Source organism: Perognathus longimembris, chromosome 24 (genome assembly GCF_023159225.1).
Source record: "Perognathus longimembris pacificus isolate PPM17 chromosome 24, ASM2315922v1, whole genome shotgun sequence".
NCBI lineage: Eukaryota > Metazoa > Chordata > Mammalia > Rodentia > Heteromyidae > Perognathus > Perognathus longimembris.
Window position 1 is genome coordinate 25,949,412 of NC_063184.1, and position 27,955 is coordinate 25,977,366.

Here is a 27,955-nt window from a genome sequence, read left to right on the forward strand (position 1 = left end):
GAGCAACGGAGAGTGTTTGGAAGGTGAGGCTGGGCCTTGCCAGGGCTGGGAAGGCATGCTAAGCGAATCAGTTCTCTGTTGCAATCCTTGCTGGTCTGACAGGCTCCTGCAGTTACATCACTTCCTAAAAAACGCAAACACCTCTCCTTCAAGTGAGCACCGACCCAAACAAGCAGGAAACAGGAAATGTGAGCGTTTGAGGCAGGCTGGAGAGCAGCTCCGCACAGGCGGCATCCTGAGCCAGCCCACGGGCTGACATGACCTCTCCCGCTGCCCTGGTCTGGGCCCTGGGACTCACGCTCCTCCACTCTGGCCAGGGTAAGCGATCTCCAGCTGGGAAGGAAGCCCTCAAAGGCTTGTGGGTACTTGTGGCTACAGGACTCTGCCTGAGATAGTGGGGAGAGGGGAGAGAGAGGAGAGAGACAGGAGGAGGGAGAGAGAGGGAGGGAGGGAGGGAGAGAGGCAGAAAGGGAGAGAGGGAGGGAGGGAGGGGAGGGGAGGAGAGGAAAGGAGGAGAAAGAGAGAGAGAGAGAGAGAGAGAGAGAGAGAGTCACACCCAGAAAATCTAATCCTTCCTGGGAGAAAGAAGTGGAGAAAATTAACCATCTTTTTACAGGCTGGGGTGGACTTTGCTTTCGTTCCAACTGTCTCTCTCTCTCTCTCTCTCTCTCTCTCTCTCTCCTCTCTCTCTCTCTCTCTCTCTCCCTCCAAGCCTTCTTCAGTCTGTGTTCTAAGATGTGAAGATCCCTGTAATTTACCAGCTCTAATGGGCATATTAAGAAAACCATAAACTTTTTGGCAGGTTGTGGAAAAGAACTGTTTCAATCCGTTGAAACAGAAATCCCGAGTTCACTTTTAAATTGCGTGGGCTGAGAAGTCTGCTGGCTCCAAAGAATTCTTGGAAAAACTGGGGTATGGAAATCTACTACTGGAAAGCATAACTAAAGAGAAGGGCTATGTTGGAAAAAAAAATGTAAACAGGAAATTATTGGAGGAGTTACCAGACATTTGCTCTCTAACATCCAGAAAGTTCTTTTATCTGCTTTGCTTTGGTTTTTAACTTGGGGGGATATTTTCTCTGCATGGTTACTAATGTAGGTTTGTTTGAAAAATGAATCTGAATGTTGTGAATTTAAGACAATGAAAAAGTGCTGGGCGCTTAGGCTTAGTGTCTCAGGCTTGGAATCCTAGCTACTCAGGAGGAGACCTGAAGATCAAGGGTTGAACCCAGCTCAGGCAGGAAATCCATGAGATTCTTACCTCCGGGGTAACTGCCAAAAAGCTGGAAGTGGAGCCGTGGCTCAAGCGTAGGGTATTCCCTTTGCACACAAAAAAGCTAAGAGATAGTACCCACGTCTTCAGTTCAAGCCCCAGGACTGCCACAAAAACAAATGTGTCTTTCTTTTAGACTAACAATAGCCACTGATTCATTTTCTTGACAGTTGCTACAACAAGCCAAATCACCCTCCCTTGCCTCTTGGGGTTTGTTGACTTGACCCGGGTAAACAGATTTGCCAGCATGCTTGCTGTCAGTGAGCATTGCCCGTGCTTCCCCTGTAGGGCAGGACTTGAAACAGTTCTTTAAATGTCATGGGGGCACCAGCACTGAACTCACAGAGGGGGCCGCTTCCCAGGTGAGCAATCCCCACCCAACCTCCCCAGCCCACCATGTTACTTCCCCTAGGTGCCCTCCAGGGGGTATCCCCTGGCCTTTAGAGGACATGTGTGCGCATGCGTGTGTCCATCAGAAAGGGGAAAGTGAAAGATGATTGGCTGGAACTGAGATGACAATGGACCTGTTGACAATGAGTTGGGCATCGAGGTGATGCGTGTGCACGATGGAGCTGAGCTGGGAGGGATGTGGCAGGGCTCACGAGCCCCAGGGGAAATCCTCTTTATTTAGCTCAGCTCTACCTTCCTCAGATCCTGTAGGAGCTCAGCATAAATCAGAGCTTAGTGATCACTGGCAAATACCAGAATCATTCCTAGAACGGGGGTGAGGCTGATCTCTAAAGACTGAGGTGCTCTTGCAGACAGGTAGTGCTGGCGTGCAAGCAGAACTCCTGCCCTGGGCAGGGATGGTCTATGCATCTGTGTGACTGCGACCAGCCTGGATTTTCCATGTGTGAAAGAGGCAAACATGCTCACTTTTAAAACACCACTCAATAAAAGATTATTACTTGGACATTTGCCATGGGAAAAGCTATTCCAAACCAAGGCTTTACTTTTAAATTGATTAATATCTATCCTTTGGAGCTAGTGCAGCTTAAGACGTCAGGATATAAGTTTGATTATAGCTATCACACTGTATTCCCTAGACTTCCCCCACAATGCATCTGAGGATGTTTGGTAGAAGCAGCCAATCTCAGAACGGTCTGACCCTCTTCCTTGAAAGCAGATTCTGAGGTCTATTTCAAATCAAGCATTTACAAACAGCAGTCAATATTTTGTAATACCTGCAGTTGCAGGAGGCTGGCATCTCTTCCTCTGAGTCAGCACCTCATCTTACAGACGGCCTAAAGCAAGACTGAGCAGAATACCAAGTGAAATCATCTGCTTGGAAGTCACCAGGAGACCAATGCAAATACAGCAGGATTTCCACCAAATAGAGGCTCATGCTTTGAAATAATTTGGACTATCATGTCTCAGCCCAGTGTAGGATCTTCAGAAAGTTCAAATTCAAGGCAACAATCTGAGGTGGCATGAAGGGAGGCACCAAGTTTCTTTCTTTACCTGTCAGTGTCAAGCTTTATGCTGTCCAAAAAGCAGGACATAGCAGGGGTAGGAGGAGACAGAAATGGCAGCAAAGAGAAGCAAGGGGCTAGCCCTTGGTTTGGTAGTCAAACTCTAGGTTTAATCAAGAGGATTAGAAAATGTTCTGGGATGTTTTAGAAGAATAAGACCCATATAATGATTGGACGAATCTTGAGGAGGAAAGAAGAAGCTGCTACTTGCAAAGCTTTCTGGCACCTCTCAGTTGACTATGACTGCCATTTACTAGTTCTTGCAGCAGTCCACCCTTTCAGTACCAATAGTGTACTGAAGTTGCTCGTTATAAGCCAGGCACTGTTCTAAGCACTTACAGATTGCACGTCATTCATTCTGCAGAACAACCTTATAAGGTGAAGACTAATATCCCTGTTTTGTGTATGAGGAAACCTGAGGCCCAGCGAGGCTATGGGAGTTGCTAACTAAGTAGATATTAATGGGATTTCTCCTCAGAATTCCAATACCCTATAGTTCCCTGGGTCAGGCTCTGCCAGGGTCTATGTGTAGTTTACAGTTTAGAAAGCTATGGCTCTGGTTCCTGCTCTTCTCCAGGCCTGTCATCGAATGCTTAGTGTCTTGAAGGTCACTGCATGAGACACAGAGAGCTGTATTTGTTTGCATTGTGCTGAAACTGGCTCAGAGAAAAGGGATGATGAGGGGAGGGTTAAAACCAGAGAGCTCCTGAGCTGCCTTAGGGGAAGGAGGAGCTGCAGGAGGGAGCCAGGAGCTTTGTGAGGCTCCGGGGATTAGCACAGTTAAGACAAGAAGCAGGAACAGCAGTGTGTGGCCACTGGATGAGTGGCTTCAGGTGTGAGAACCAGCCAGGCAAAGGAATGGCGTGTGTCAGCTGGAGTCATTGTGAAAGTTCTGCCAAGAACGAATCCCAAGGACCAAACGACCTCAGGGGGACTCAGACATGGACAGTTGAGGACACACACACACACACACACACACACACGCATGTGCACACATTTACACATGCATGCACTCACACGCATACCAAAAGAAAAAAAATACGCATTCTCCAAAAAATACAAGAACAAAACCCCAGACAGGCAGAGGGATTCATTGAACAGCCTCTGTTTCTGCCATTCCAAATCCCCAAAGACCTGGCCTGGGGTGAGCTCAGTTCCATAAAGAAGCTATAGAACCTGCAGTCTGCAGCACCCTCACCTGCTGGCAGAGACGTGGAGAAACAGGCACGGGGTGGGGCTGGTGGTTGGGTGGATCAGCTCCATCTGGCCGCCTAGCCCACCCACTGCACTTTGGATTTGCATGATCACAGCTGGCGTTTCTAGGACCTATAGCATGTGTTAATATCTGTACTGTCTTGGGCCTTTTTACTTTGGCTTGGTTATTTATTATGTCGACTTTAAGCCTATGATGACCTATGTGCTTTTATGTAAAGTTTGTGAGGCTGTAATCTTGCTGCTCTTTGTGTCCGTTGGCTCCCAGTCCTGATGAAAGTCTCATGGGCACTAAGGAAAGAACATGGCACATGCAGGATGGTCATTCCCATTGCCAAGTTACAGGACTCCAGTGTCCAGTACTTTGCCTGTACCACCCGTCTGGACATCACAAATCGGCTTTGGAAGAGGAAGAGACAGGGAGGAGAGCTCATGATTGAACCTCAGGCTTAGCACCAGCGCAGGGATGGGGAAAGGGTGGCATCAGAGATCAGCTTCCAAGAATTGTATCAGGAGGCACCAGAACCTCAGGAAAAGTATAAGCCAGCAAAGCAGCCAGGCCAAGCCAGTAGCCAGGAAAAGACAACCAACTGAGGGGCAGAAGTGATTGCTAGTCAGAAAGAGCATGCATGTGGATTATTGAAAGTCGGAGCTCGGCTAGGTTCCAGGGATGGCAGCACTAACGCACCTTATTGAAACTTTTGTGGGGGCTGGGAATATGGCCTAGTGGCAAGAGTGCTTGCCTCATATACATGAAGCCCTGGGTTCGATTCCTCAGCACCACATACATAGAAAACAGCCAGAGGTGGCACTGTGGCTCAAGTGGTAGAGTGCTAGCCTTGAGCAAAAAGAAGCCAGGGACAGTGCTCAGGCCCTGAGTTCAAGACCCAGGACTGGCCAAAAAAAAAAAAAAAAGAATAGAAAGAAAGAAAAAAGAAACTGTTTGTGTTCTGTTTTAGCTTCAACTTCTGACCCAGTGGCTGGACAATAGCCCTCCGAAAGCCTTTTATGAACTCTTCCATCTCTTGGAGCCTAAATCTTTGCGTTAGGAAATCCCATTGCCAGGCATGGCTTTGGATTTTCATACTTCTACAATTTAAAAACAAACATTTTCAGGGCCCTCTGGATTTCCTTGCATTCTTGAGATTTCTTCACTACTCAGCAGGTTGATTCTTATATTTCATCCAGCGTTTCTAGGTTGTGCATTAGGAGAGTTTTCAAGTTCCCAGGTGTATCAGATTACTGGAAATGGAGTTTTTTTTTCCTCTTTACCATTCTGGAGAGTAATTTGGAAATATTCAGTACACTGATAATGTTCTAAGTATACAATTCTAACACCTTACCCTTAGTACACTCACAAATGTACAGCCAGGAGACACAGAAAACAATGTTAATTGCAGAAATGTTTGAAGAAATGGAAAAAGAAATGAAGCAATTTAAATATTCATTAACAGAAGAAGAAAACATGCAGTAATAGTATAAGAGAACACAAAGCAGGTTGAATGAATTAACTGGAGCCACATGTATGAAAAGGAATGACCCACACAAGTAGTGTTGGCTCAAAGAGCCAGTTGAAGATGAATGAGTGCATGCTGGGTGCTCACAGGTACCCAGGGGGCTGGGGCAAGAGAATCACCAGAGCCCAGGAATTTGGGACCAGTCTGAGCCACTCAGCAAGACCTTTATTTCAAAATTTCACTGCCCCCCCCCAACAAAATACTCAAAGCAATATTATGTGAAGAGTAACTGCATTTATTTAAAGTTTCAAAAACATCTAAACTATGCTTTGGGACATAGGCCTTGTGAAGAGTGGGGGAAATGATATACCCTAAAAGCGAATAAGAAAGACAAAGGGGTTTGATGAGGCTACAGTAAGTCAGGTACCGTAAGTACCTTTCCTTTTGGGCAATGTTGCCCTTCCCTCGCTCTCTCCCACTTTTTCCTTCCTGTCCCCACCCAAAAGTTGTATAATTGCTTTTCGACATAGTGTGTAGTGAGTACCACTGCTGTGTTTGTTCACCCTTTCTTGGGGAATTTTTGAGAAAGGTAGTTTGATGCTGTCTCAATACTGTCTCGCTGGGCTGGGAATATGGCCTAGAGGCAAGAGTGTTTGCCTTATATACATGAAGCCCTGGGTTTGATTCCCCAGCACCACATACATAGAAAATGGCCAGAAGTGGCACTGTGGCTCAAGTGGCAGAGCAAAAAGAAGCAGGGACAGTGCTCAGGCCCTGAGTTCAAGGCCCAGGACTGGCAAAACAAAAAATACTATCTCGCTTACCCTCCTCACTTTGGGGGTACATTAACCATGCCAACATGCACACCAAAGGATATAATGTTTATGAAAGCATTGTTGGAAATACAAAAGGAACAACCTCAATTTAGTTCATGGGAATGAGAGGAGTGTGGGTAGAAGTGGGAGGTGGGAGCAGGGAGAGCCAACAGAGAGGGTGGAAGGTGAATATGGTCATAATAATTGGTGTGAAAACGGAACAGTGAAGTTTGTTGGCTTGGGAAGAGGAGGGAATAAGGGACAAGACAGTGAATCTGAACAATGTACGTTGTATGTATATACATGTATGTCAAAATGAATTCCCCCTGGGCAATTAATTGACACCAATAAAAATATTTTTATAAGATCCAGGTGCTGATGGCATATGCCTCTAGTCCTCACTACTTAGGGGGCTGAGACTTGAGGATCATGGTTTAAATCCAGCCCAGCGGTTAGAGTCTTACCTCTAACTAGCCACCAAAAAAAAAAACAAAACAAAAACAAAACAAAAACATAAGGGGAGGTGTGGCTCAAATGGTAGCATACTTAGTCTTGAGCAAAAAGCTAAGCAAGAGTGTCAGGCCCTGAGTTCAAGCCCCTGTGCTGGCATCTCCTTTCTGCAGTTAGCACCAGGTGTATATTCCCTGCTCAAATTTTTAAATTAAAAACAGGGTAAATTGCCAGGCACCTGTGGCTCATGCCTGTAACCCCAGCTACTCAGGAGGCTGAGATCTAAGGATTGAGGTTTGAAGCCAGCCTGGGTAGGAAAGTGCATGAGATTCTTACCTCCAATAACCAGCCAAAAAAGTCAGAAATGGTGCTGTGCCTCAAGTGTTCATGTGCTAGCCTTGAATGAAAATACAAAGGGACAATGCTTAGGCCCTGAGTTCAAGCCCTAGTAAGGGGGGCGGGGGAGTCAACAAAGGTAAACCATATGGAATCAACATAAAGATGTGAACCTTCAGGATCACTTGTCCATTGTATAGATTAGAGTATTAAGCTATGAACAGAATCCTGTGTTGTTGCAGTGCTTGGGAGAAAGCAGCTTCAAAATCTTACACATGACAAGACTGCACCCCAGGCAAAGACATTTACATTCAGTTTCTTCATCTACAACATGTATCCAAGAAAGCTGTTGTAAAGATCAAATTAGATAACTCATGGTTATCCTAGTACTTAGCACCTGATAAGCATTTGGTCAATGCCAGTAATACTTGTTATTTGGGGGGTATCACAGAGTTGGAGTTGATTGTCGCAAGGAGATCTGTTAGGATGGGTGCCATGGGAGTTTCATTAAAGGATAAAGAAAAGTAAAATGGTGGGGGGGGAGATTTTCATTTTTTAGAAAATCAGTGCAGTGCAAATGATGCTTAATATAATACCTATGTGAGGATGGGCATTGGTAGAAAGAACTTCCAGCCCCTCTGTGTTCACATTGCAACCATAGTAGTATGAAATGAATAGTGAAAATGAATCCCCTCCTCTTCCCCAAAGGACACTTCTTTCCCATCCTCTTTCCTTCCTGGTTATGGAAATCCTCACTATTCTTGCTGGGTTTTGTCCTCTATTTTCTCTTCTCTGGGGCCTGTCGGTGGAGTGGGGACTCAGAACTCAATGTTCTACCGGGAACTTCGCCCGCCTCCCTTGGAGAGATGCTGTGAAGGCCCCTGAGTTCCTGGCAGCTTTGCTTGCAGTGCATCTGCAGTGAGGAGCCTGAGCAAGAGGCTGGCCGATGCCAGGGCTTCTGGGAACCGCTCTCTCCTTGGGCTTTGTTCCAGAAGCCACCTCCTGTACTGCGGTGGCTGAGGGTTCAAGACCATGAGCTCCCCTCTCTTGCTGACCACATTCTGACTACACTCTCTAAAGTATTGCATACCATCCAGTTTGGAGGGCCAGTAGAGTGGGAGGTTAAGAGCTTGGGATCCCATGTGAGCTCTCTAGGGTCCAGATGTTCAGCCTTATATGTAGTTCATTGATCCCAAGAACCTTCTCTGACCTCTTTGCCCCAGTGTCTATCCAAAAACACATAGGAACACAGTGGGCCACTTCAGGTAAACACAGCCCAGGGCTGGGCTCTTAGTGCTGCAGGTTTACCTTACTGAGAATTTTCGAACAGCATCCTCCACAGCAGAACTAAGCAGAAGAAAGAAAAGCAGGGGCAAGGGGATAGCTCTCCACGAGAGGGTAAGCTTAGAATGTGTGAGGCCCTCGGTTAATCCCTAATATGCAAAAATAAGAGAGAGTGACAAATAATAAAAAAGAGGGATCTGAATATTCCAGGAAGGTTCTTAAGGGCTGGGGATATGGCCTAGTGGCAAGAGTGCTCGCCTCGTATACAGGAAGGTTCTTAAATACTGACCTTCAGAAACAAAGGTCACCACTATCAAAGACATTGTGTGTGTGGTGTCTCCATCCAGCCACCCCTTCATTTATACTCAGCCTGGCCGTCACTGGTGGGGGAGGCTTAGGCTACTCTCAGTAGTTCTTCAAGCAGGATGGCTTGAACGAGGTTGTCCTGGTGGACAAATGCCTTTTCCTGTCCAGAGTGATGGGTGATCTTGCCAAGGTTTTACACTCATGTGGCTACGTTGTTGACTTACCTTATTTGAAGGTCTTGGAAATAAGGAGATACCGGACAAAGTTGGTCATTCTAAAAGGCACAGATCAATAAATGGTAGATGTACTTGTTTTGATCACAGGTGTAGCTTTTCATCATGGTTTTGTAATATGCAATTGACTCTGGTAGAGTGACATTCACCAACGTAATTATCAAATGGATTCCCTCGTCCTGTGGGAGACGGAAATGTTCATCCACATAATCAACATAATGAGACTGTGACTGTCTCAGTCAGTTCAGCTACCACAACAAAATACCACACAGCCTGGGAGCTTTAAGCAGCAGACAGTTCTGGAAGAACTCTTCAGATTTGAGTAGAGTGAGGTCTCTCCTTCTGGCCATCTTTGTGTATCCTTAAGTAGAAAAAAGAGGGGAACTTGGTTTTGTCCCCTTAGAAAGCCACCAGCCTCATCAAGGGGCCTCATCTCTTAGTTCTATCGCATTGGAGATAAGGGCTCAACATAGAAATAGGGCCGGAAAAAAACAATGACCAAATATTTTTATTGCTCTAACTCGAATCAGGGGAACTTGTTATTATACAATCACAAAGAAAGATAAAGTATGGATGTGGGCCTGCAGTGCCCAGTCTAGTCGTTCTAGGGAGATGTGACTTACTCAGTACTGGCAGAGGAGTGCGGCTTAAAGCAGCTTACTTCTCCATTTGCATCACACTGTTCACCTTAGAGGGAACTTTTGTGTTCCTTATCTCATTTGGTATGACTTCTGTTGCCTGAATAGATGTGATCTTTTACTCAGTGGGCCCATGATAGGCCAGAAAGACCCTCAACCACGTTACCATAGCCACTATCAGGTCAGGTGATCAATCATATGTTTTCCCAATGGTCATCTAGCCAGCAGTCCTTCCCTATTTATTTTTTCTCTTTCCTTTACTATAGTACCTATACATATGTGTATATATACACATATATACATATATATGTAGATGTATATATTATGTATATATACTATGTATTTCTATTAGTGTATATATAATACACATACACACATATGTATATACATATCAGGGCCTGGGTGCTGTCCCTGAGCTCTTTTTACTCAAAGCTGGACCCACAAGAAGGTAAGGGGGGAGGCACAGAAATGGAGGGACAAAGGGTGAACTAATGCAGCAGTGGTACTCACTAGACACTATGTTGAAAATGAACTCTACACTTTTGGGAGGGGATGGGAGGGAAAATCTGGGAGAGAGTGAAGGAAAGAGTGACATTGATCAAAAAGAAATGTCCTTATTATCTGACTTATGTGACCATAACCCCTCTGTGCATCACCTTTATAATAACAATGAAACATTAAAATAAAAATAGGGCACATGGGCCAGGCATCGTGGCTCATATCTGTAATCCCAGCCATATCAAAGGCAAGGACAGAGGTTCACCCCAGCCCAGGCAAAAATGCAAGATGATATCTGAAAAATAACGCCAGTAAAAAAAAAAAAAAGCTGGGAGGTATGGCTCAAGTGATAGTTCCCGCCTAGCAAGAGTAAGGCTCTCTGGGCTGGGGATATAGCCTAGTGGCAAGAGTGCCTGCCTCGGATACACGAGGCCCTAGGTTCGATTCCCCAGCACCACATATACAGAAAACGGCCAGAAGCGGCGGTGTGGCTCAAGTGGCAGAGTGCTAGCCTTGAGTGGGAAGAAGCCAGGGACAGTGCTCAGGCCCTGAGTCCAAGGCCCAGGACTGGCCAAAAAAAAAAAAAAAAAAAAAAAAGAGTAAGGCTCTGAGTTCAAACACCAATCCTACAAAAAAAAAAAAATAGGCCACACAGTTCATTCCTTTGCATTGATTTCTATTTACTTGTTTATGTTGGCACTGAACATAGGCCTTGCACTTGCGAGACAAGTGAGCTTTCTATCTAAATGTATCATGTGGCACGAACTGAACTTTCAGCCAGTATAGACTTAAATTTATTCAGAGACTTTATTTTAAAAAAAAAAAAAACCTCTAATACCCTATGAGCAAGAATGTGGAATATTCCAGAAGTTGGGAAATCACTTATGACATGACTGTGTTTCCGGTGTCCTCTGCTTAAGCCGGTCCAAAATGTCTGGTCAAGACCAAACCACCTGCCTTTGTGGGAATTCTATCTCTGTGCTCTGACTGCATGTTCGATAGTCTACTGTCAGCTTGAGCCCCGTTTATGTTAAATCAATACTCGGTGTCCCATTGAGCCAGAAGGCCAAGTACGGTGGATCAGGTTTATCACCGAATGCATCTCGGATAAATTAAAAAATCATTGGAACCCTAACACACTAGCTTTGTCTCCATGGCGATGATAACTTACTGGGTGATTCCACAGGTACCGAAGAGGAGTCAGAGCTGTCGGGAGACTCAGTTCCAGAAGAAGAAGAAACACCCAGCCAAGGCACCACATTGGCTGCCTTCACTACGGTAGCCACAGATGCGTTCACTGAACAGAGCAACTCCACAGACCTGGTTGCTGATGACAACCAGTTAGAGTTTCTATTGATGGTGTTGGTTCCCTTGATTTTGATAGTCCTTCTCCTTCTATCCGTGGTCTTCCTTGCAATGTATTTTAAAAGAAAGACAACAAAGCAAGGCAAGTATTTGTCACATTCTTGTTTTCTGATCATTGCTCCACATGCTTTAAGAAACAATCACACATACTTTTTGTTTCTCACAGAGCCGTCCAGCCAAGGATCTCAAAGTGCTTTGCAGACATGTGAGTGTTGCCTGGACATCTGTTTGTAGAATCGGGGATGGGCTGGAAGGACTGAGATGTTTAAACTTAAGCAACATGGTTGGCTGAACGTAGATAGCCACTTGCATGCTATGTCAAGGAAGATTTCAAGAAGTTCATAAGAGACTCACTGTGAAGTCTCTAACAAGAGACTTGCTCCATGTTCTTTACGCCTACTAACAGTGTACCTGTGGCTTTGAAGTGGCCTTGTGGCCTTGCCCCTCAAGCCTGGCTCACCTGCCACCAGGCAGCAAGGCCTGAGCAGGAGTGGTAAAGGCTAGCTAAGTGATGCCTAGCAAGTAGGGAATACTTGTTTCTGTAGGGCTCCAAATTTCAGGGTGACCTAGGAAGAGAGGTCACATGGGAGCTCCTTTGTAAGCTAAAGATAGAACAAGAGTCAACAGAGTTGCCTAGACTCCACACGTCCTTTCTTTTTTCCTGGTGAGAGTCTCCGTGTGTTGCCTAGGCCAACCTTGAACTCAATGAGGTGATGGAAGAATGTTCCATTCATTCATTCATTCATTCATTCATTTTTGCTGGTACTGGGGTTTGAACTCCAGGCCTGGGTGCTGTCCCTGAGCTTTTGCTTAAGGGTAGTGTTCTTGAGCCAAAGCAGCACTTGTGGCTTTTTCCGAGTGGTTTATTGGAGATGGGAGTCTCATGGACTTTCCTGCCACGGCTGGCTTTGAGCGGTGCTCCTCAGATCTCAGCTTCTTGAGTAGTTAGGATTGCAGGCGTGAGCCACCGATGCCCAGCTTGTTTAATTATTTCAAAAGAACACCTTTTACTCTCAAAGGAAACAAATTTGCACAGTATTTCCTTACTACACTTTAAAAAATGCAATGCAGAAAGTGGATTGGAAATTACTTTTTCGTTTTTCTTTTTTGGTGTGTGCGCTCATCTCATGGGTAGACCGCTGAACTACCCACCCCTAGCCCCTAAATTATCTTTTCTCTTTCCATGTTCAGGAAAAGGGGGAAAAAACACACCCAACCTTGTGTAGTTGAACATTCTGCTCTTCTCCTTACTGGAACTGCAGACATTAAACTTGCAGTTGGTGCTATTTAACATTTCCTAAGTGTTTTCATGTGCTGGGTGCCTGAAAGAACTGCAGGGAAAACAGTTGGCAGGAAATCATTGCTCAAAACAGACTGGCTGCCCTGCGCTTGGCTGTGCTCAGAACATCTCTGGGAAGGCAGACTTGTGTGCACTTGCCAGCAAGGAGCCAGCGCCTCCTGCCCCAGCCCCAGCCCCAGCCCAGCCCAAGAACCCTGCCACCCAGGCAGGGAGCAGAAGAGCTGGGGGAAGGTGTTCTCAGGCAAAGGAGGTGGGGCAGGGGCTATGAACCAGGACCGGAAGAGGCAACGCGGAATCTGTGGGGAGGGGGCTGCATAGAGCCGCCTTTGCCTCGAGTTGCCAAGGGAGTAGGTGGCAGTTAAAGCCATGTGGGCCAGGTGGAGTGGAGTGGCAGGGCCTGATTGCTGAGAACAAGTAATTGGTCTCCCTCCTGGCTTAATGCTCTGCTCTGTGTGCTCTCCCAGATGTTTTTCTGTTGCCATGGTGGCTGGGCCAGGGGGTAATAGCCTTGGAGCAGGGAAGATGAGGCCACAGAAGGCTTTTTGCTCTCTTTTAATGCTGATTACAGGAGCTCCCATTTGGTACATCTGGAGCACTTTGGTAATGGGCTTTTAAACTTCCATCATCTGCATGCAGGCTCGCTCTCGCTCACCTCCAAGCCGGCGGGGACTCAGATTATAGAGATAAATCCATGCCCACCGTGGTGGGTTTGTGCAGCCCTTGCTCTCTGGGAAATTGGAGGTGGGGAGGGCAAGGAGGAAGGAATGACAACAGAAGGGTCACCTGTAGGGAGGTCTAATTGTGTGTGGGTTTTGTTTATAGTAGAATCCCTTAAGGATATAGCCTATAAGTTTTAGATTAAAGCCATATATATATATATATGTATATGTACATAATAAAAGGATAGCTCTTCCTTGGGCTTCCCACCGTTCAGTCTAAGTTGTGAGGACTCAAGCAGCTTCAGAAATGGCTGTCTTCTCTCGGGGTAGGGGAAGAGGGCATTGTTTACAGCCTCCCAGGGGGACAGCAGCACTCAGATGTTAAGAGCTGTCACCTCATAAGGCGTTCAGGGGCCCTGCGGCACCCGCCCACTGGACATCAACGGTGTCGCTTCCCTTGTACGTTCCTCTTCCCACCAAACAAAACAGCTGGAGCCAGGGTGCCAGGCTCTCGTTCTTTCCACATGTTTGTCTGGAGTCTGATTTACACGCGAGTCATTGTGTCAGCGGCTACCTGACTCAGACTCCGATCCACAACAGCAGGCTGTTGGAAACTTTGTTAAAATAACACTAACTTTGAGTCCCCATCCCTCCCCCCCCCCCCAACAGTGAATTTAACCCCAGGGCTGGACCATTGAGATGATGAACAATAGTTCTTTTATTTAGTAAATATTGACGTGGCATTTGCCAGGGACTGTGCTAGCAAGGGTGGGGAGTGGGGAGGGCACGGAGGACAGCACCGACGTGGTCCCTGCCCTCCAGGAAGTCTGGACCAGTGGGAGCCACGCAGCAAACACCATCCGACAGGGAAGTTGTGGCCAATACCCTGAAGGAAGCCAGCAAGCTGGGGAACAATGGAAAAGAAGTCGTCCTTGAATGGGGGGGGGGGGGGCGGCTGGAGGATTGAAACGGAGACCCCTGGGTGTAAGAGGTCCAGCCACGCAAAGAGCAGGACTCAATGCAGATCCCAGGGGTGGGGCTCCTGGGCGCCTCCTGCTCCAGGACGAGAGGATGCTGGCACAGTGGTCAGCACCCTATGTGGTAAGGGGGTGAAGCAGGGACAGTGGAGACTTTTTGTTCATTTCTGTTGGTCCTGGAGCTTGAACTCAGGTCAGGGACTAGGTGCTGTCCCTGAGCTTTTGTGCCCAAGGCTGGTGTTGTACCACTTGGGCCATAGCTCCACTTCCAGCATTTCTGTAGGAGAGAAAAATCTCACAGACTTTCTTGCGCAGGTGGGCTTCGAACCGTGATCTCACATCTCAGCCTCCTGAGAAGCCAGGATTATAGGTCTGAGGCACCCAGTGCCCAACCAGTTTAGAAATTTTTGTTGGCAAAGCAAAAGCACTCTGGTTTAACCCTTTCTCTCCCCTACGACTCCTTACCTCCTCCTGCGGATGTGCAGTGCTCTTGGAGGCCCCCCCTCCACCCCCCCTCCACCGGACTCTACGACAGACATTGCAATTTGGCAGTCAGCACCTGGGTGTTAATTCTGACTCCATTTAAAAATGTGACTCACTTAAGCCATTTCATTCTCTTTGCAAAGGAGGCTTCAACTGCTAATGAAACACAGTGTTGCAGACGCAGGAAGCTAACATGACCTTTGCGTTTATTCCTTTTTAGATGAACTGGGAAGCGAAACCCTGAAAGTGTGAGTCCTACCTCCCACCGCCCACCCTGCTCCCTGTTTCCTGGGTTCCTGGGACTTTGGGTCACTGGGGCTGCTGGCTTGCTGAGTGGTGGACAAGCATAAGTGAGGGGATTGGAGGGGAACCCCTGCCTGGGCTCCCCAGTCTTTTCCTGACTGCTACCAAGGCCCAGTAGCTAAAAGTGGTTAAATATTCCATCCCTGGATGTATGTGTCCAAAGTTGGTTTATATATAATGATTAGAACTTAGCTAAGCAGGAAAGATACGTTAGCTATTGCAGGAAGATTGCACTGTGTGAACCAACAAGAGAAAAGAGAATAGAGGAGAGAGGGGAGGGCGAGGGGGAGGGACCGAAGAAGGTAGAGGGAGGAGGAGGCGGGGAGGAGTTGAGATTCATGGAAGACTCCACCCTGATCTGTTCTGGGGTCATGCCAACCGCCCCTCCCAGTAGCCCCAGGTTTAGAAACTGCCCACTTCCTTTCCCCAGTGAACCTCCTGTGCGGTGCTCAAAGCCCATGGCCATTTCCCCCCTCCTCCACCTTCACTTCTATCCCTGCCTGGAGACCCTGAGGTGTATGTGTGTGTGTGTGTGGGGGGGGATTTCTGAAAACAATTGCTCCAGGCCTTCTGCTTAGAAAAGTCTGTGATGGAAAGATGAGACCAAGGTTATCTGTTGGGGTGGGGCGGGGTGGGGGGGAGGGTTCTTGATCTGGGGTGCTGATCAAAAACCCCAAGAAAAGAGAAGTGAAATTAAGCAAGGCTAAAATGCTCAATGTGGCCACTCCCCAGAATGGCCTAGCCCTCTTCACACCTCCAACGCAGCATCCTGGGCTCCTGGGCTCCTTTTTCACCCACTGCCTCGCAGACTAGTTAGGAATTCCTGATAGATGTGGGCTTGTGGTGGGTCCACTTTTCCTTCTGTTAGAGGCTGGTACTCTTCCGAGTAGGACAACCCCCCTCCACCCTGCTTATCCGCTAGCCTGTGGTGTCCAATACTAAGTCAAGTCCAGTTTCCTCCCAGTCAGCATGCTCGAATCTCCCAATGAAGCTCTGCACATTGCACTTTAAAAAAAAAGAAACAGAAAACCATGCCTTTTGTTCTTTGTGTAGGCCTATTTTTGAGGAGGATACACCCTCAGTCATGGAAATCGAGATGGAAGAGCTTGATAAATGGATGCCCACCATGAATAGAAGTGGTGAGTGGAAACTGAAGGCATTTTGCTTTCCTCTGTAGCAATCAGAGGCTGCAACCATGTCATAAGTAAATTCCTCACTGGAGCAGGACGAGGCCCAGTTCATATTCCATTTAGTGACAATAACCTGAGGTCTGCCTGGTCCTTGTAGATCTATGTTAGTGATTGCTGTTTCTATTGGGGACCAAGTTGTTAAATGACCCCCCCCCTTTTTTTTTAAAGCAAAAAGTGATTTATCTTTCTCCTTCCTTTTCTCTTCCCTTCCCCTCCCCTTCCCTTTCTTCCTTTTCTACATTGTTGTAGGGCTCAAGCTCAGCACTTCTCATATGCTAGCCAAGAACTCTACTTCTGAACTTCATCCCTAGCCTGGATCTTTTTTCTTCTTCTTCTTCTGAGCAAGGAAATCTGAGGCCAAATTTTTTAGATAAAGCATCTGGCATTACCATATATATATATATATATATATATATTATAGAATTTAGTGATCTATCATTTCAATCTGCGTATGGGTATATGCTATCCAATATAATAGATACTGACCCTGCATGGCTATTTAAACTAATCGAATGAAAATAGAATTTAGATTTAGCCATGTTTTCCTCGCTTCTAATCAGTGGTTACTATATCAGACAGGATGAATCTAGAACATTTTCCTCACTGCAGGTGTTGGACAGGCTAATGTAGATGGAAATACAAGTATTCTCACATAATGATTTCCAGTAATTTGCAGTAATTGTAATATATGTCTCCCTGCTTTCCATTAAATCAATGGTTGGTCTTTAAAATAATGACATCTATGCTTTCTTTAAAAATCAATAAATTATTTTTTATGATCAGATCCACCGTTTATATAAACATATTTGTATTTTTCACATTTATCTTAAATACTCTAAGAAACTTGTAGGCTCAAAGCTCTCAAATGCAACATTCTAAAATTCACATTTTTTTATTAGAAGAGTGTTACCATGAACTTGTCAAGATGAGCTTTCCTAAGCATTAGAACCTGTCGATCAGCTTGTGCCATCTCCTATTTATTTTTTTACTATTATGTATTTATTTTGTCCATCTTGGGGCTTGAACTCTGAGCCTGGGCACTGTCCTGGGCTCTTTTGCTCAAGGCCAGTTCTCTACCACTTGTGCTACAGCACCACTTCTGGTTTTCAGGTGGTTAATTGGAGGTAAGAGTTTCATGAACTTTCTGGTCTGGGCTGGCTCTGAACCACTATTCTCAGATCTCAGCCTCCTGAGTAGCTAGGATTACAGGTGTGAGCCACCAGTGCCAGGAACCTATTTATTCTTCATAGGGAGGTAAAATGCATCATATTGAGCATTTAAAGATAGGGCAAGTCACTGAGTTAGGGCTTAGAGTTGCATGTTATCATTTCCAGTTGTCATATGCATACACAGTACAAATCAGAGCATGAGAAACACTAGAAAGAAGAGACAAATTCTATCACCCGAAGACAATCTTTTGGTCAATTTCCTTTCAAGCTTGAGATTTTGTGTAACACACAATCATGAACTTGTCATGCTCACTAAAGCCAGAAAAATCACCAAAGGCATTTCTATATGACAACGAATACAGAGAACTGCTTTGACACTTAGGGGATAGACCCAATGGAACTGTTTATTCCTTAAAAGTAACAGGTAATGTGACGGAGACCTCGGCTTCCTGTAAGATGGTCTCTGCCTGGCTTCCCACTTCTCTTTGTGTGACCTGACACTCCAGGACTGCAGAGGCAGACATTTTTCTCCCAGTGCCTGGCCTGAAAGAAGCAGGTTCTGTCTCTAAAGCAATGCTGGGCTCCCAGGGGGATGGAACCCGCATGCAGTGATAAATTGTGCCCTTCCCAATGGGAGACAGAGGCAAGCCCAGCTCTTGTAGCTGCATTACTAGTGCATTCTCCATTTCTAGAACCTTGCCATTACGAATCTTTTAACCTCTAGGATCCCCAGCAAGGCTCTTTCTGTGCAGGTCCCCACAGACTAGAGAAAGCCGATGCTCAATGAGGTCTGTTTTGTGGATAGAAAAGAGAATTTCAGTGACTAATGATGAGTTTGCTTTTATTCTGTCCTAGCTGACTATGAATGTTTACCTACTCTGAAGGAAGAAAAGGAATCAAACCACAACCCCAGGTACCTTTAATTTCTGCCACAGATTATCTGAAGCTGGTGGGGAGTGGGAATCATTACAGAATGCTTTTTGCTCGTTTTTCCATGCCAGTTGACACGGAGGTATGTTTGTGTTGGCTGGAGGAGAGGAAGTGTGCATTGTAAATGCAAAAATAAATATTCTAGTGGCTCTCTGTATTTAGGAGTCAATTAATATCAGCATTTTCTTGCCCTTCCAAAGAGACAAGCTGGCTTGTTTTAGTCATAGACTTTTCATGCTAACACACTGGATTTGTTTACCTTGGCTAGATGGATGTTTGGTAAGGAAACAGAGGGAAATGATGATTTCAAAGAGTGCAATTGTAAATAAGAATGAAAAGTAAACGTTAAAAGAACAGCAATAATTATCAAAACTGTAACCCACCTGGATGGAATTATCACAGGAAAAAAAAAAAAAGAAATTAAAAGATACCTTTTCCATTCGACCACTAGGTGGCTCTGCTTGATAGAAAATTTCAGTCTATTGGGGCTTGGGTATAATTTATCACCACTCCACAGTCGTGTTCCACCTCTATTATCTTTGGCGAGGCTAGAAATGGCCATGTCTAGGGTCAGAATATTTTGGTCAAGAGCCTTGAAGGAAAAACAGGAGCGATGCTATAACAAGTTGAGGACCTGCTCTGCCGAGCACTGCTATGAGCTTGGGGAGCACTGAGTTACTGGCAGGGATGAGACATGGAGGAGCAGAGCCCGTGAGTCTGTGATGGGACTCCTACACTGCAGTGAGAACAGAGAGAGGAAGGGTTCCAAGCAGGATAAACATCGCCCGCCTCCTCCTCCTCTTCTGTGATCATGAGAGTTGTATGTCAAGTCATCTTCAAGGTTCCCAGAATGCAGTTGGGTCACCAGGCAGCCCCTGAGGCCCATCGCTGTCGAGAAGACTGGTTATGTATGAGGCAGCTGAATGGGGCCTGCCTCTTTCCTGATTCTCACCTAAGAGCTGACACCCCACACTTCTCTCCTGATGACAACATCACAGAATACTCCGGCAAGCCTCAGTTTTAATGAGAAGGCTATATCTCCTTGAAGGTTTAAACCGGTGTTAGTTCCCTGGAGTTTTTGTTTTGTTTGTTTGTTTTTAGTTTTGTCAGTGGTGGGGCTTGAACTCAGGGCCTGGGCGCTACCCCCGAGCTTTTGCATTCAAGGCTAGCACTCTTCCACTTTGAGCTACAGATTCACTTCTGGTTTTCTAGTGGCTAGTTGGAGATAAAAGTTTCATAGACGCTCCTGCCCAGGCTGGCTTTGAACCAAATCTCAGACTCCCAAGTAGCTAGGATTACAGACACGAGCCATCAGCTCCCGGCACCTCTAGGTTTTTTTATAAATGTTAAGATTTAACAGTAGTTCAGAAAAGACTTGATCCATTTAAACGAGTACAAAGAATTTCCTATATCCTCTTCCCCCCACATGTATCGTCTCCCCTGTTCGTGGCATTGCCCACCACAGTGTCACCTTTTTACAATCAATAAACCTGCCTTGACATGTCATTATTACCTAGAGTCTGCCACTCCCATTCACCTTGGGCACTCATCTGTCCTCTAGCGCTTACGCAGCGCACAGGTGAATTTAATGCTTCAGAAAGTAGGTAACGGTCACTGAAGATTGAATTTAGTGACAACATGCTTATCCATCCTCCTGATGAGCACAGAGTTCCAGAATCCAGTTCTAGGGTTCCGCCCTCTTGGATCTCTAACATGGAACCTGGGTCTGAACAGTAAGTCCCCTTTACTTGGGGAAGATGAGGGCCTCCGATGCTCACTCTGCACTTCAGGGGCTATGTGTGTGCACAGTCGACCTCTGTGCCAGTCCTTTGTTAGGGCTGAGAATGTCCAGTCTTTCAGAACTTCTTGTGTCTATCCTGTCAGTCCTCCCTGCCCTTGTGGAAAGGAGGTTTGGTACTGTTCTTTTTGTTTTGTGGTATTGTCGTTTTGAGTCAGGATCTTACTATGTATGTAGTCCTGGCTGGTTTTGAACTTGATATTCTCCAACCTCAGCCTTCAGTGTACTGGGATTACAGCTATCTACCACCATATATGAGTTGACATTTTAAAATTATGTGTTATTGTCATATATTAATTGTACAGTAGAATAGGTTCCATTGTGACATTTTCATACATGCATGTAGGACAATATACTTTGATCATACTCCCCTCTCCCATTACCCTCTCTTATGCCCCCTTCCCCCTGAATGGACATTTTTCTTGAGCTATAGACTCTAAAATTCAACACAAGATTTCTTTTTCTTTTTTTTTTGCCAGTCCTGGGCCTTGGACTCAGGGCCTGAGCACTGTCCCTGGCTTCTTTTTGCTCAAGGCTAGCACTCTGCCACTTGAGCCACAGCGCCGCTTCTGGCCGTTTTCTGTATATGTGGTGCTTGGGAATCGAACCTAGGGCCTCGTGTATCCGAGGCAGGCACTCTTGCCACTAGGCCATATCCCCAGCCCAACACAAGATTTCTTAATTGGTGCAGAGGCTAGAAGTCAGGGCCCTGCACATACTAGGCAAGTATTCTACCATTGAGCACACACCCACCACTAGCACAACACTTCAATAAGGACCAGATGAATACAGAATACCATGGGAAATTTACACGGAAGTTCTCATGCTTTAAAGGAAAACAATAGGACAAGATAACAAAGGGATTATGGGGGAGGGGATAAGTTTCTATTCTTACTTCTCACCTTAGCATGTTTTTCCCTATACAATCCCTGTTACAGGGCTTGCATAGGACAAAGGAATAGCATTCTCATGGGTGGGAGAACAGTGGGAGAAAGCTGTCCCAGAGCTGAGGAGGATTTCATCACTGACATGGCTAACATATGATGAGAACCAAGAAAGAAAATCCATTTCGTTAGGTTTTTGATTGACTGTTCAAGTTCTCCACAGAAACTTTATTTCTCACTCTGCCTTCCCAACACCCTCCTAAATGTCACTTGACGTGGCACAAACAAGGAAGAGAGCTGCCTTTTATCCAGGCTCCCTATGGGCTAGGCAGCCTCTTCCTTTTCCTTGAGACATTGCTAGTTAGAAACTTTCTGGAGCACTTGGTATTTCTCTCTGCACTCTAGATAAATAAGCACAGGCAAACAGTTGTGATCACTAGCAAGCTCTCATCTTCTCCTTTCTATCTCTTGGCTACAGTAATGATTTTATAGTGAGGAATAATGTCAGGAAAGGAGGAGTTTGCTTATAAACCATTCTGGTGGTTTTATGATTCTGTATAGTACAGTAGTAGTAGTAGTAATAATAACAATAATGAGATATTCACATAATGTTTTCTATAGCCTAGATGCCCAGGTACTACTACCTAAGAAATTAACTCAGAGAAGGTACGAAAGACCATACTTATTCTTATAGGGTAGTAATTCTTTTATTTATCCTGTCATTCATGTTTCTTAGTTCAACGGCATATTACAAATGGGGTTCTCCAGAAAAGTCCAGGCTAGTTTAATAGATAATTTAGAAGAGATTTCTTCCCTATTTTTGTCTTCTTTTGTGTGTGTATGTGTTTGTGGGTGAAAAAAATGTTATTTGACATAGTTTTTAAAAAGGTTTTATTGAGGGCTGGGGATATAGCCTAGTGGCAAGAGTGCCTGCCTCGGATACACGAGGCCCTAGGTTCGATTCCCCAGCACCACATATACAGAAAACGGCCAGAAGCGGCGCTGTGGCTCAAGTGGCAGAGTGCTAGCCTTGAGCGGGAAGAAGCCAGGGACAGTGCTCAGGCCCTGAGTCCAAGGCCCAGGACTGGCCAAAAAAAAAAAAAAAAAAAAAAGGTTTTATTGAGCACCTACAACACGCTTGACACTATCAAGACAACCATTATAAAAAACTACTTGGGAGACATGACGTGACTGGTTCAAGTTCACCTGGCAGATTTGTAATAGCTCCAATCTAGAGTGTCTCATAAAATTACACTTTTTCTTCTTTTCCTAATTCATGAAGGCAAAAGAGATATTACACACATTAAGGAAAAAATTCCAGATTAAAAACCATAACACTTAGTGTCAAGGAAGTGAACCACCAGGCAGCAAATGACAGAATTTGGTGAATGAATGAAGTATCTCCTACCCAGTGCCATTACTGACAAGAAAACAGCAACTTTGTATAAATTGGCTGTTGTTGTTTGGCAGATCTCTGTGGCCAACATTCATTGTTTTCTTCTTTGTTTTTTTTAGGGTTCTTTTTTCCCTTTCCCTTCCTAGTCCCTCAAAAGTCCTTTAAAAGTGTACTTTAACAAATATTAAGTGCCCCCCCCCCAAATCTGGGCTTGTTCTCATGAGAGATACAAAGTAGCACTTTATAATCCTGCAGATAATGTCAAATAATGTGGTTGAATGTAGGTGTGTGGGCCCTTGTATTTGTGCAACTGTGGGGGTGTGCCCATGCAAGGAGTAAGGGAAGGTGTGCTTTACTGTAAAAAACACAGCATTGCTTCACTACGGGCATGATATATGTGCCTTGGACCAACTAGCAAGCCTGGCCCTGGTGTTTGCCAGATACGTGATCTCTAGAACTCCACCCAGCACAGGCCTCTAGTGGGTAGGGAGGGCAAGAGACAGTATAATGATGACTTAATTGTTACGTGACTTCGTGCCCCAACACTGAGTCTGAGAGCATCATGACGGGAGAAAGGTTTAGTGCAGGCTTACTGCCTTCTTTGGAGGCAGGCTGCGCTAGCTGTGGTCATATAATGAGGGATTGTGGCCAGATAGACTGGCCAGGAGAGCAGATGACATACCTGACCCCTGTACAACAGACGCACAGACGTGACACCAGGGATTCGAGTGGCATCGTCCTCATTCCGTGGGTAGCAGGCCAATTAAGGGCCTTCTTAAGGATTCTATGGTGATGCTTTTTAGTCACTGCAATTTGTTTTTACAGTTAGTCAGCCTGTTGTTAATGTACAGGCTTTGGGGAAAGGTGTTCCACTGTCTTAATGTAGCCCTGTAACACTTCTAGACAAATTACTCATTAATGCCTCTGTCATAGATAAGTTGCTAAAATTACACTCATTCACATTGAGACAAGCCTTAGAGGTTTTAAGGAAGAGCCCTTATTTTATTTGTTGCAATTCAGTGGCAGTTTGCCAAGGTTTATTTTTTTTTTTAAACAGGAACTCTAGGTTTTGCTAGAATTAGAATTGTCTGGGCTTTTTTGATCATTTCACAGAGATGATATACAACCACAGACAGCAGAGAATACATCTCACCAAACAAAAGAAAGAGAAAATGCCTACAGGCTCAGGTGCCAGCCACATCCAGGCTGCTTACTCACCAGCCTGGAAGCCCCCAGGGAGAGCTGCCCTTGGGGGTGACCTGAAGTCCCACCATGGCCATGAGTGTCCTCAGATGGTCCCAGAGCCAGCCTGCCTGCCTGCCCGCCTCCCTCCCTCCCGCCTCCCTCCCTCCAGGACCTTGTGCATTAACATACACAAGTGCTTTACCACCTAGCAGCCCCTCCCTGGAGGAGGATTTCTTAAAGCCTTTGAATATCTGAAACAACGTTCAAGCTAGTGTTTTGCTCACCAATATTTGCTAGTGTACAGACTGCAAAGTAAGAATCACTAACTCTCATGTGCCTGTAGCATTGGGTTCTATCTATATTTTCTCCTTTGGTCTATGTGTGTGTGTGTGTGTGTGTGTGTGTGTGTGTGTGTGTGTGTGTATGGTGCTGGGCATGGAACCTAGGGTTCATTCATACTAAGAAAGGCCTTTCTCACCAAAGCTGCACCCCACTCCTTGTTTTTCTTTTGACAACAACCCTGAGAGGCACATGGTATTACTAGGTGTGCTTTGTAGATTTGGTGACTCAAGAACACTAAGGCTGCTGGGCGCTGGTGGCTCACACCTGTAATCCTAGTTACATAGGAGGCTGAGATCTGAGGACCTGGGTTGGAAGCCAGCCCTGGCAGGAAAGCCCGTGAGACTCTTATTGCCAATGAACTACCCCAAAGTAGGAAGAGGAGCTATGGCTCAAGTAGTGAACCACTACCCTTGAGCCAAAAAGCTCAGAGACAGCACCTAGAGTTCAAAACCCAGGACCCACACCAAAAAGAGAGACAGAGAGAGAGAAAGAACACTGCACTGAGGCTAAGAAAGGTTAACTTGCCCAAGGTCATACAGCAAAAAGAAGTGAATCCTGATTCAAACCATATCTGTGCTCTAATACTATGCTAGAAAAGGCCACTTGTGAAGATAGCCACCATTATGATTATCATCCAAGTCAAAGAAAATTAGAATTACCCAGATACTAACAAAAACTAAATGCATGGGACAATCCATTTAAAGGTTCCAATATTGTTTGTTAGTGGGTATGGACCGTAGCCTCTCACACAGGCTAAGCATGTGCTCTGCTATGGAGCTTTGTCTCTCACCCTCGGGTTTTCATCGAGGACATAAAAGATTTGAACAATTAGTCCCTGAATGAAAAGCAACAATGTGAAAATTACCATTTTGATAGTCAAACCAGTCTCTTAAAAAAAAAACCTCAATGAACATTTCACTGGGAAAAAGGTCTGTGCACAGATAGCCAGGATGACTCTGAAGTTGTGAGAGGGGAAAGAACCTGTTAATCATGAGAACAATGTATATCTGGAACCAAATCAAAATTATTAAAGGGGGGCTGGGGATATAGCCTAGTGGCAAGAGTGCCTGCCTCGGATACACGAGGCCCTAGGTTCGATTCCCCAGCACCACATATACAGAAAACGGCCAGAAGCGGCGCTGTGGCTCAAGTGGCAGAGTGCTAGCCTTGAGCGGGAAGAAGCCAGGGACAGTGCTCAGGCCCTGAGTCCAAGGCCCAGGACTGGCAAAAAAAAAAAAAAAAAAAAAAAAATTATTAAAGGAGCAGAATAGAAAATTCCCAAGCAGTTCTCAAGTATAGGTAAAGCTTTTACATCTCAGAACAATTACATTTTGAAGCAAGTAGATTATTCAGTGGTCTTGAAACAAATTATCCTAGGGAGGAATCCATCATATTTACATACTGCAATATCAGGTACATTTAAATGGCAGAAGGAAAAATGCAGAACATATATATATGTCAGTAATCTATAACCTTTTTTTGTTGTTGTTTTTTGGTGCTGGTACTGGCGCTTGAACTGTGGGCCTGGGCACTGGTCCCTTAGCTGTTTCACTCAAGATTAGTGCTCTACCACTTGAGCCACACCTCCACTTCCAGCTTTTGTGCTGCTTTATTGGAGATAAGCATCTCACAGACTTTCCTGCCTGGGCTGGCTTCGAACCATGAGTGCCTGAAATGTGGAGATAAGGGCACATAAGCAAAAGTGGGCAGTTTGGAGACTTCTGCTCTGTAGCGATGGATCTTAGAAAGACTATCTCTCTGCCACCCAATTTTCAAGAACTGTAACTTCCCTCCCCAGGTTGCTGCAAGGAAAGGGTGTGGTAGCACCTACTCTTCAGATCAAATAGTTCTTTCTGCTTCGAGGGGGTGAAGCACAGAACCCCCTGAGGCAAATGGAAGGCAAGCAGTCTACCAGGGAGCCACGTCCCCAGCCCTCAGCATTTATTCAGTTGCCATCAGACAGACACCCATGCTAAGTTGAGGTTCTTGTGTTCACTTCCTGGCTGTACGCAAAGTCCTGCCCTCCTCTTCCTCCTCCAATTCTGTGGTTTCCCCACTGTCTTCACAACACGTATACCAACCAGCACCACACACAGACACACACATGATGTCCCCTCCCCTGCCACGGACAAATCTATCTATAGACTTCGCACCTAAAGCAGGACTTTGTGGAAACCCATTGGAGTTTGTTTTGTTTCTTTATGCTTTTGAGACAGAGGCTCTCTATGTTGTCCAAGGTGACCTCCAGGAAAATCAGTCAGGCTGACTCTCGTCTCTAGGGTAGCAGGGATTAAAGGCCTGGGCCACTGCTCCTGGCTAGCATACAATGTTTTACTGAGCGGAACCCTGAAGTAGGAGTTAGAAGACTAGGTGCTCTGAGCGCCCATGCACACCTATGAGCCAATCATTCATTCAAGCACTTCTTGGAGACAGAATTCACTGAAGTAGAGATGAAGGAGTGTTAAACTGAAACAAGAAACGGGGAAGGTCCTGCAGCCTGCTCTCTAAGAAACTGGATAAAGGTGTAGGGGGGCAGTGGGGGGGTGGGGTAGCAGTTGCACTGGGAGAAAAAGCTGCGAAGCCAGGAATATGGCAGAGGTAGCTGAGCTCAAAACAAAAGCCCAAGTTAGCTAACAGCACAGCCATATTCAAATACTAGGTGTGTCGTTTATGTCAACCCACACGACTGCATCTCAATTCTATGAATTCAAAAATGACACGGAAAAGGTACCCCTGATCCTCTGTGGGTATGTACAACATGGGCTTTTGAACAGAAACTACACAAGAATCACAAACTCTTGAGGGAAAACACACGGAGTAATAATCAAAGACATATTGGCATCTATTCATAAAGAATTGGATTAGAGTTAATTAAAGGAGGGAACCCCCAATCCATCTGGGTCTCTGGGGAGAGGCATTAGAAGGAGAGCTGCGGATTATCGCTTGGCATCTGTGGATTTTCCTCCTCAAGGATGGAATATGAAATTCAAACTGACCTTTGTTTCAGAAATTGGAAGCCGGGCAGCGTTAGTGATCTGACCTTCCACGCCCCTGGAGTCACCTCTGCCAGGGGGTGGCCCCCTCGCCTTTGCTTCTTGGAGATTCACGATTGTTCTTTTCTATTTCCTTCTACAGTGACACTGAATCCTAACACCGTGTGTGTTGCTGATGTTTTCCAAAAGAAGCAACCCTGCGGGAGCTGCGACGCTTGCCAACAGAGAATGGAGAGGATATGAATTTAATTAATTTCAAATCAACAGAGACACAGAACCTTTCGCTGTTTCTTCCAACGCCCACGCCTGCCCCGATGCCATTACCTGTGTTTGGAAGAATGAGCCATTGAGAAGGACCAGGCGAGGCCTGGCAGCCCGCCTGGGCTCTGAAGGTGGAAAACGAAGCAAGGGAGCCGCTAGCTGCTGACCAGTCAGGATTCCCACCTCAACCAACTCACATCTGAACACGCTCACTCTGGCCACCCCAAGTCCCCAGTCCGCTTTCTGCTTTGTTCTCAGGGTTCACACCAGGAAGCTGTTTCCCCTGGGGTCTCCTGAGTTCATTTATTGCCTAGCCAACTTTGGGTAATTTCCTCTCCTCATACAAGTCCTCCGATGGCTCAGTTCCTTCAGCAAGAACTTTCCTGAAGGCTGGGAACGTATGGAAATGTATGGAAAAAAGGCGCCAAACAAAGCACACATTGCCGTGTCTATACCATCCTAGTGGCTTCCTAAGTCCTAGCTTCTCCCAAGAAGACAAAAGCCAGAGAGTAGGCAGTCCCGAGACGAGGCGGATGATTTAGAGACTTGAACTTGGTCCCACCCCAGTCTCCCTTTGGGTTCTTCCTGAAGGAAGGAGGACTCTTTAAAGAAAGATCCAGCCTTTTCCTTCTTGGCTACATCCTCCCACTTGTCTGGTACCCTGGAGCTCAACACATCCCTCGGGCCTGTGATATGTGGGTGGGGCATTTGCCACCCTACCGCCTCTCAGAGACCCTGAAGGTCCTT

General features: G+C 45.8%; 1 protein-coding gene across 1 annotated transcript; it reads left to right on the top strand.

The window, feature by feature from the left end:
- Positions 1-186: 186 nt before the first annotated feature.
- Tmem154 (transmembrane protein 154) lies at positions 187-27,955 on the top strand. The gene is made up of 7 exons (XM_048333667.1): positions 187-318; positions 11,160-11,420; positions 11,505-11,543; positions 14,978-15,005; positions 16,114-16,199; positions 18,275-18,332; positions 27,090-27,955. The coding sequence occupies exons 1-7, from the start codon at positions 258-260 to the stop codon at positions 27,103-27,105; spliced, it is 549 nt and encodes a 182-aa protein (XP_048189624.1). The 5' UTR covers positions 187-257; the 3' UTR covers positions 27,106-27,955.